Source organism: Carassius auratus, unplaced genomic scaffold, assembly GCF_003368295.1.
Source record: "Carassius auratus strain Wakin unplaced genomic scaffold, ASM336829v1 scaf_tig00045088, whole genome shotgun sequence".
Taxonomy (NCBI): Eukaryota; Metazoa; Chordata; class Actinopteri; order Cypriniformes; family Cyprinidae; genus Carassius; species Carassius auratus.
Window position 1 is genome coordinate 71 of NW_020526875.1, and position 9,474 is coordinate 9,544.

Here is a 9,474-nt window from a genome sequence, read left to right on the forward strand (position 1 = left end):
GAAATGCAGTTCGCAGGAGGGAATCTGCCAGAATGAGCCGCTGCTCAGCGTCGAACTCGACTCCAGACCGAAGCCTGAGGGAGAAGATCAGCAAAACTAATTCTGTCTATAAAAAAGCTATCTTACAAACAGCAGCACTGCAATTCAGCCAATTTCTGCATGTTGATTTGATAAGCGTCCTCTGGGTCTCGCTGCACGACTGAGGGCTTCCCATGTGTGACTTCATAAAATTTGCCTCTTACAATAAAGCTTTGATCTCCTGTAAGTAATACAGATTTAACCGAATATTTCAAGCTATATTAGTTACACAGTAATAGTTCATGCCATTTTGCTTGTTGTAAATTTGTAGTTAAGGATATGAGATGCACACTCATCTGTCTCTGAGTGTTAAAGAAGCAAAAACCTGTTAAAACCTGCTCTGTAATGGATTAAACGCAGCATGTTTTTACCTGCTGTGTAATTGGTGTATTAAAATGTCAAGTGACTTCAAATGTAATATCGCCTCATCAGCTCAGTAGATATAAACGTCATGGACTGATTGTCATACGTTCAAGGGACAGTTCCTAGAAAGGTGTTTTTAATTAATTGTTTTTGAATTCAAGTGAAAAATCATTCACATCCTCCTGCCTAACCAATGATTTTTTTTCTAGAGAAAATACAACCAAGTGTTTTTTGGAAATGACTCCTATCCTGGTATTTAAAGCAGATATGTGACAACTGAATCACTGCAAAGAAAACATTGAATTGGATGAAATATATAAGATTCTGGTGAGCAAAAGCATAAGTTGCTGGGATTGATCAGAGGCTGTTAAAGCACACACGCACACACACACACACACACACAGTATCCAGTGCTTGAGTGTGTCTTGTGCCGGGCTGCATTGATTTAATGCATTACTCAAACTGCTGGAGTGAGAGAGCAGAGGTAGAGAGTCTCTCCTGACTGCATTAGGAGCCTCCAGCCTTTGTGATTCCTTTTGATCAAATCTCTGTGAGAGACGCGTGTCATGCCCTCTTCCAGCCAGCTGTGAGGAGACTGGCCCGCCACCCAGTGGGGGAGGTGTGTGTGTGTGTGTGTGTGTGTGTGTGTGTGTGTGTGTGTGAGAGAGAGATCTCTTAAGGTGAGAGGCAGAGAGTTCGACGGGTAGGAGGGTCTTATTCCACTCCCCAGCGCCCAGTTCCAGCACACACTCATCCTGGACACGCTCACACACTCACATGGGCCTGCGGATGCGCGCAGTGATTGTCGATTGCAGGAGAAAGTGTGTGTTGTGTAGGTGAGTGTGACTGAACTGTGAGTGATGGATCTCTTGCAGTAGAAGGGAGAACTTGTACAGACAGGAGCTGATGGAATGGCAAACTTCTCAGAAACACTGGAAACTTCAGTTTGATCAAAATGTCTGAGGTAAGAAGTTTAGTTTGAGTTTGAGTCTTTCTTAGAGAAATTAAATAAGAAAAAAAGAGGATTGTAAGTTATGTGCATGGACTTTTATGGTGAGCAAAACGCATTTTAAAAGCTTGCTTATTCTGTGAGCTGTTCTGTGCTGTGTGTTTATTGGTGTGCAGGACAAAAACAAGCTCAACTATGCATATGAATATGAATCTATGTATTAAGAGCAATTTAATAACTAGATATTTCAGGAGAAACTTTATTGTGCTCTTCAAATGGGTGTGATGTGTCTTCACAAGTGTGTGAGTTTGTTGCTCGTCCACTGGAATGTAATTCAAGACAGGAGTAATTCTCCGCCGCAGTGTTTGTGTGTGGAATGCTTGTTTAATCTAAAGACCAGTGTGAAAGACACATTCATTATAGACAATCACCGAAAGATTTTTGTTAATGGAACAACAGGAGTCAAATTGTTATTTTTCTCAGCATTAATAAATCCTGTCTCTGTCTTTCTGCTAATGGTGATAAGTTAGTGTCCCAAAATGGACTAAGACCCCATTTCTGGGCGGGCAAACACAGTTAATGGCCTTGGGGCGTGAAAGCTTTGTGTGTGTGTGTGTGTGTGTTTGTGTGTGTTTGTGCGCTGACTTCATTAAGCTCATGTTGATCTGTCACTGTTGTTTGCTATTACAGGCCTGTTTTGTGACAGTCATACTCTTTATTTTAGAGATTCACCGCTGCACTTGTTTACACTGTACACCGCTGCTTTTCTCTCTTCATATACTTGCACATCTTAAATATATGCTTTTGTGGTCCCAGTAGAACTACTAACTTGTACACTTTGTTAAAATAATATTTATCTGATAATATGTGACATTCTGGTTTAAAACATATCAGTCAGGATTTTACTTGTGATCTTTGGTTTACAAATAGTACATAGCAAAAACAAAATCTTTTTAATAATCAGTCAGTTAATAAAGAGTAAATTGTTATAATTTTAAGAAATTTAATTATTTCTTAATAAAATCCAAAATAATATGCTGTATCATTGCTGTAATGTATTTCACAATACAGTCGCACCATTAGCCATAAAGCTGTATTATTATTAAACTGTTGAAGTACCATGTAATACAAACATTTTCACATATATTTCAAAAAGAGGAATGTAATGAAAACAGTAATAATAAAGCTTTGGAAAATGAACTGCACATAAGCCAGCATAAGTAACAATTTGAAATGTATTCAGAAATAACTCCAGAAGTTTCTTTTATGTTACCTAATGCATTAAATCATTTTATTTTAAAAAGATGTTTTGTGCTTTCTATTGCCTCTCATGATGTAAATATGTACAGTTCATTGGGAGTTTTGTCCATTTTCAATGATTGCGCTCTCTTTGTGTCTTTTATAGTTATGGTTTGAGGACAAATAGTTATGGTGCAGTTATATTGTCTGTTACCTGTTACCATGTTATCGCAATATAGACAAAGTGACATTAATTAAATTGAATTTACACTGACTCACTGTATGTTTTATGTCCAGATGAATACTTTATTTGATTTATATATCTATATATGAATGTACCATGAGGTCCAGTCTTAAACTCTAGAAAAAATTCTTACATTTTGATTTTTTTAGTCTCTGAATTGAAAGAAAATCAGCATTAATTCATTATCAGCATAACAGCATATCAGTAAGAAAAAGTGGAATATTTTTTTAAATCTATATCTGGTGTCTCTTGGTTTAACAAAAGCACTGGAGCTATGAAAAACTAATGATCACACACACACACACACACACACACATGTATTTTATAAGTGAAAGTATGAAACTTTGCATATTGGATAAATAGATGGACTGTATTAAAGCTTAGTGACTTTATTACTGTGTGTTTGACAGGCTATTTGCTGCACGGTGTTGAACTGCAACTGTGACAGTTTCAAACCTGGTAAACTGAGGCGGCGTCTCTGTGAACACTGCAGGCACGGCTGGGTCGCCCATGGTGAGTTTCACATTCTGAATAATATTACATTTCACACAAACATTCACACAACTTCAGACCACATTTAACACTCTTGACTGTTGTCTGTTTCTCTCTTTTTGACTCTCCGTCTCTTCTCCTCTTGAACGGCACTTTAAAGGAATATTCTGGGCTCAATCCAAGTTAAGCTCAATTGATGAATTATGTTGATGTTTTCTTTAAAAAAAAATTGTGTTACACTGAATGAGGCATAATTATATCAAAGAAAAATGCTTAAACATTTTTTTTTTAATACAATTTTACAGACTGGTTTCCATGAATTCAATGCCTAAAACACTTTATGATGAGCTCAAATAACACAATCTTCAACAGAAGAATTGAAGTAGTTTTATAAAATAATCTTCACATTTCTGCTTTTAAATCCTCAAAATAATTACATACATTTATTTCCATAATAAATGCCTTGTGTTTTTCTTTAAAGAAAAAGCCAAATCAGAAAAAAATGTTTTGTGGTGATAATCAACATTCTTTCAATGGGTATATTAAAATAATAATAAAAATAAATAAATAAATATTTTAATGCTAAATCGGTGTAAATTAATAATTACTTTATATTTTGATGTAGTTGTTATGTTTCATAGATCATTTACATTATTTTCTGTAATTTCTCATCCAAAAAATCAAGTCTATTAAAGTACACTTTTATTTCAATGCATATGCAACATGAAGAATTCTTCTCAAATTGATAAAAATGCACAGCCAATCACAAACAACAACAAATACAAATATTGAGATATGAATGACAGAAATGATTTCATGAAACATATAGAGATGCTTTGCTGATTTCTGAATGTAAACCGATGCCTGTTTTGCTGAATTGCAGCCCTGAGTAAGCTGAAGGTTCATCACATGTACCAAGGAAGCCAGGTGGAGATTGTTCACTCCAATGTGGTATTTGATATCTGTAGTCTGATGCTTTATGGGACGCAAGCAATTCCAGTGCGTCTTAAGATATTGCTGGACCGACTCTTCAGTGTTCTTAAGCAGGAGGAGGTTATTCAGATCCTAAATGCACTGGACTGGACTCTCCAGGACTACATTCGTGGTTACGTACTTCAGGTGAGCTCACACTGACCCGACCTGCAGAAAAACACACTTCAATTTGAGATAGATAATTACAGTTTTGTCACACTTTTCCTTAAAATCTAGTGGTGAGCCACTGAGATTTCTTCGTTCTATTTGCTTGTCAAGTATTCTGGTGGTTGAATTAAATTCATGGTAGTTCCTCTAGTGGACAATGTAAAGTTAAAGCCTCTTCAGACCTCCAGATGAATGCTGTATGATAAAATATTTATTCTGGTTACAACATGAAGCTGCTGCATGACTTTCAAAGCCTGCTGGCACTCAAGAGTAATTACAGGCGAGCTGAAAGACTTGCCTGACTCCCCTCTGATCTCTCCCCTCCCCTCCTACTTTGACAGGGAAACCCGCATCATCTAAATGAAGAAGAATTACGCTCCAGAATGAATTGCTCTGCTGCAGTAAATTAGACCTCTCAAGTCCACATGCATTAGATGTATGGTTGACTTGTTATTTAGTAACTCTTTCAATCTGTCAGATGTTATGGAGTATTTTAGGGCCCAGGTGTAGAACATTTGTTAGTTTAAAACTGATGATCCAAATGATATTCCCCGTTTGTATGTGTCTAGGATGTGGCCGGTAAGGTATTGGACCGCTGGGCCATAATGACCTTTGAAGAGGAGATCGTTACGCTGCAGCAATTCCTGCGCTTCGGAGAGACCAAGTCCATTGTGGAGCTCATGGCGCTGCAGGATAAGGAGGGACAGGCAGTCATAGTCCCAACCACAAGAACCAATTCTGACATCCGCAGCTTCATCGAAAGCAGTACGCAGAGGCCTGTGCGTCTGCCAGCTAAAGCTGAAGAACCTGGTTGCAGTAACGGACACCATTTTGAAACACTGGTGAACAGTATGGCCCTCATGCTGCCCCTGCAAATGCTGAAATCTGTTCAGGCACCATTGCTGAGCTCCAGTACTGATTCTAGCCACCAGGAGGCACAGATGAGACATGAGACATCCGAAGTGAGCCTTGATGGCGGTGGCCCGTTTGACCCAATGAGATCAGAGGGTCTGATGGACACAGAATCTCCAAAGATAGAGTCAGAAGAGTTTAACGTGAGTGGAAACTCCTCTCCCTCCACGCCTTGCACACCCTCCATCACTTCTGAAATCGCACACATGTCTCCTGAGAACAAGGTGCGGTGTGGAGAGAAGAGCGGATCCTTGAAGAAGGGCCGTGTGTTTTGCAGTGCCTGCGAGAAGACCTTTTATGATAAAGGCACGCTGAAAATACACTATAACGCTGTTCATCTGAAGATCAAACACAAGTGCACCATCGAGGGCTGCAACATGGTCTTCAGCTCCTTACGTAGTCGGAACAGGCACAGTGCTAATCCGAACCCTCGGCTGCACATGCCTATGAACCGCAATAATCGTGACAAGGACCTGCAGGGTGATCTGAGCCCGAGAGAGGAGGATGGAGCCGAGGGTGAGAAGAGAGACTTTGCTGCCATCCCAGAGAGCAGGACTGTCTCAAGTTTCATCATCCGCAACTCAGAGCACAAGCTCCATGGCTCTTTATCCAGCATGAGCCAGAGCGGCATCCTCTTTCCCAATCTAAAGACTGTGCAACCTGTGCTTCCCTTTTATCGGAGCCTGGTGACCCCAGCTGAGCTAGCTCATACGCCAGGCAGCCTGCCCTCTCTCCCACTTCTGTCTTCCTCAGTGCCCGTGAGCACCAGTCATATGCAGACCAGTTCGGATCAGATGCCTAAGAAGAAGTCTAGAAAGTCCAGCATGCCTATCAAAATTGAGAAGGATGAGCTGGCAGCTGAAGGTGTGTCTGAGGAAGAGAATCCAGCCCTCAGCCCCTGTATAGACACAGAAAAGTGTGACATTAGCAGCATGGGGCACGAACCTGTGGACTGTGGCTTTCGATTCGGGCCTGACTCACAGGACACAGAATGGGACAAACTGACTCAGGCAGACAATCATATCGTTTCACTGTCATCTACTTCTTTCTTTCACACTAAACAGAATGATGAGAAAGAAAGGGAGTCATCAAAATGTGAAGAACAAGCATGCAGTTCACGGCCAGACCAGCCCTGTGGCCACCGACCTGCCCATTTCACACACATCAGTGAAAACTGTGCAGACGGCTGCAATGACCCAGAGACAATATGTCCAGATGATAAAGACGAGCAGCCACACCCGTGCCAGATCTGCAGTAAGACATTTAAAAACCCTTACAGTGTCAAAATGCATTATCGAAATGTGCATTTAAAGGAGATGCACATGTGCACTGTGGATGGCTGCAATGCTGCTTTTCCATCCCGTCGCAGCAGAGACAGGTAAGATGTTTAGGCTTGAGGAAACGTTACACAAGGCAGTTTTTTTAAAAGCACATGACATGTTGTATTAGGACTAAGAGTTTGAGGATTGCCTTAATACATTCAAAAAAAGTTTAAAACAAAAGCATGTTGGTTTTCTCTTCAACATTTTTTGCTTTTAATTCTCTAGACACAGTGCAAACCTGAATCTGCACAACAGGCTGTTGACCAAAGATCATTCAGGGGCATTTTCTCTCTGCAGAGAGCATCCAGACCTCCCTCACAAAGAGCCGCTCAGCCAGATGTCTGTTATCCTCAAAGAGAGTCACCGTACAGGCCTCGTCTACCCCATGAGTAAATCGCTGGATAGAGCATCTGAGCCAGTAAAGGGCGCCGTGGAGAATGAAGTTGTACTGGACTTGAGCACCAGAGCGAGCGCCCATTCCTCCTGGGACTCAGACGTGGGCAGTGAGGAAGGGCTCCCCCTGGAGGACAGTGACGAGAGCTGTGACGGGCTGAGCGTCAGAGCGGCTGCGTCTCCGCCTTGCCTCAGTCAGCAGATGAACGGCTCATCACCCATCACCTGCCATCTCTGCCAGAAAGTTTACAGCAATAAAGGCACATTCAGGGCTCATTACAAAACGGTGCACCTTCGCCTTCTTCACAAGTGCAAAGTTCCAGGGTGTGACACTACATTTTCCTCGGTTCGGAGTCGCAACAGACACAGTCAGAATCCAAATCTACACCGTAACTTTGTAATGAATACCTCCCTGAATCAAGAGTAGGGCACACACTCAGAGCCATATCTCCTAAATATACATAGTCAAAGATTTTGGGTTCAATAGCACTCTGCTCTTTGTACTGCACAATCAAGCACAACTGGAAGGACACAATCATATTTATAATAAACCCAATGTCGTTTATCTTTTTAATGTTGAGAATTTTTTTCATCTCTAATGTAATATCTACTTGACAAACATTCCTGATATTTATTGATTTTTAAGAGCAGGACAGATGCCTAGACAAATGACTGAAGAAATGACAGAGCAAAAGATCAACGAGACAGAGATGAGAAAGCACATACAGAATCATATTTGAAACACCTTAAGAGATCCTTAAAACCATCGGTGGTGTGATACAGTATGTTAAGCCTCTCATGCTTAATCCAAAGCCACATAACAATTATGTATTGTTTCCCTTCTCTGCACTTATTTATTGAGGGACACATCCCTCCTAAGCATGAGACAGACACAGAACATTGATACAGCATGATAGAGTCGATGGCAGATGAGAGAATGACTGTTAGAAAGAGTGAGTTAGCACTACAGTGTTGGTGAGAGAGAGAGAGAGAGAGAGAGAGAGAGAGATGAGGAGCACGAGCTGTTTGAAGGTGCAGAACTCCCATTATCATGTGCTGAAATTAATAATATATTTGTGTTTGCTTGCTGTTCAGATTTGTTTTTATCACAAAAGATCCAGTGAAGTTGATAGATTGTGTTGCTATTTCAATCAATATGCTTTTTAAAGAGGCTGTTGTGGTCCTGTTTAGTAAGTTATTGTATGTACACTTCATTTTCAGGGGACCAAGCACCTGCAGTGTTTGATCAATTTCATATTCTTCTTGTGTTGGGGGATTTTGTGACGTCCCTGGACCAAATTTGACTTCTGTCTGTTAAAGTTTATAGCAGCACACAGTTTAATCTTCACTTATCTTTTGCATGTAACTGTTCAACCATGGGGCATAGTACCACATTTTTGTGATAACGTTTATTTCACAGGATTCACTTTGTCTTCTTGTTGTGAAATCTGTCTCATTGTCTAAGTTATTTAAGTATGAATTGTTTGCGTCTCATTTTGATGCTTAAATAACGCTTAAATAATGTTCTATTGAATTGAATTGCCACTGTAAGCTTGGCTCCTTCATTGCTGCTTTCAGCTATATTGCCATACTGCAGTTGTTATTCAGGTGGAGACCAAAGATTCTTAATCCAGGACGGTGTAAATCAGTATGAAAAACAAAAGCGTCAGACTGCACACATGGACACACCAGAGTCTTTGTGAATGCTGTAAAGCACACATATGAAAGATTCAGCTAAGATTTATTTGTCTAACACATTTTCAGTTTAAAGTGATGTTGCTCTATAATATGCTTAATATTAGTATAATCAAATGATTGTACCAGTGAAGGCTGAGGACAGCAGATAAGGACATACTGATGCATATAAAGCTGTCTGTGAATCAGAGCTGAACAAATCGAGTCTTACACTGGTTGAGCGACAAGGTTGCCACAACAGAACACACAAACCTGTGGACATTTATTCTTTTAGCTTTGTTTTATGTGTAAAACATTTTGTAAACTGCCCACCACCGTACGCTGTAATGTGAGGAGAAGGGTTATCAGGATTCTAATACCATCCTAACCCAAAATCATTTATTTGTGTTCAATAATATCATTTTGTCTGTTAATAAACAGTTTTTTAAAAATGTCAGTAAATATTTACTTTTATACATATACATATAGTCAAGAAGGGAGAAATAAAATACACTTTTTTTTCTTTGTGCTTTTCCAAGATATGTGTGGTTTGACAGTCATGAAATGACAAAAATTGCATTCACAATCTTGAGTTTGACAAGGTCTGTGTTTCTTAGCCTGACATCAGACAGGATGTCTTCTTCTGAGACATTTGAGTAGATGCTGTC

The 9,474-nt window shown here is 40.0% G+C and overlaps 1 protein-coding gene across 2 annotated transcripts; it reads left to right on the forward strand.

Annotated features, from left to right (window-relative positions):
* The first annotated feature begins 1,061 nt into the window (after positions 1-1,061).
* Positions 1,062-9,251, forward strand: LOC113087673 (zinc finger protein basonuclin-2-like). Of its 2 annotated transcripts, none has more exons than XM_026255623.1 (5): positions 1,062-1,405; positions 3,284-3,386; positions 4,249-4,484; positions 5,075-6,795; positions 7,037-9,251. In XM_026255623.1, exons 1-5 carry the CDS (start codon positions 1,397-1,399, stop codon positions 7,557-7,559), a joined length of 2,592 nt encoding a protein of 863 aa, XP_026111408.1. In that variant the 5' UTR covers positions 1,062-1,396; the 3' UTR covers positions 7,560-9,251. The 2 variants fall into 2 exon arrangements, with proteins under 2 accessions (XP_026111408.1, XP_026111407.1); XM_026255622.1 differs by having other exon boundaries at positions 1,069-1,405; positions 6,965-9,251.
* Positions 9,252-9,474: the final 223 nt, after the last annotated feature.

Coding starts and splice junctions, on each gene's coding strand:
- LOC113087673 (XM_026255622.1), top strand. Junction 3,387..4,248: donor GCACGGCTGGGTCGCCCATG/GTGAGTTTCACA, acceptor GCTGAATTGCAG/CCCTGAGTAAGCTGAAGGTT. Junction 4,485..5,074: donor TTCGTGGTTACGTACTTCAG/GTGAGCTCACAC, acceptor GTATGTGTCTAG/GATGTGGCCGGTAAGGTATT.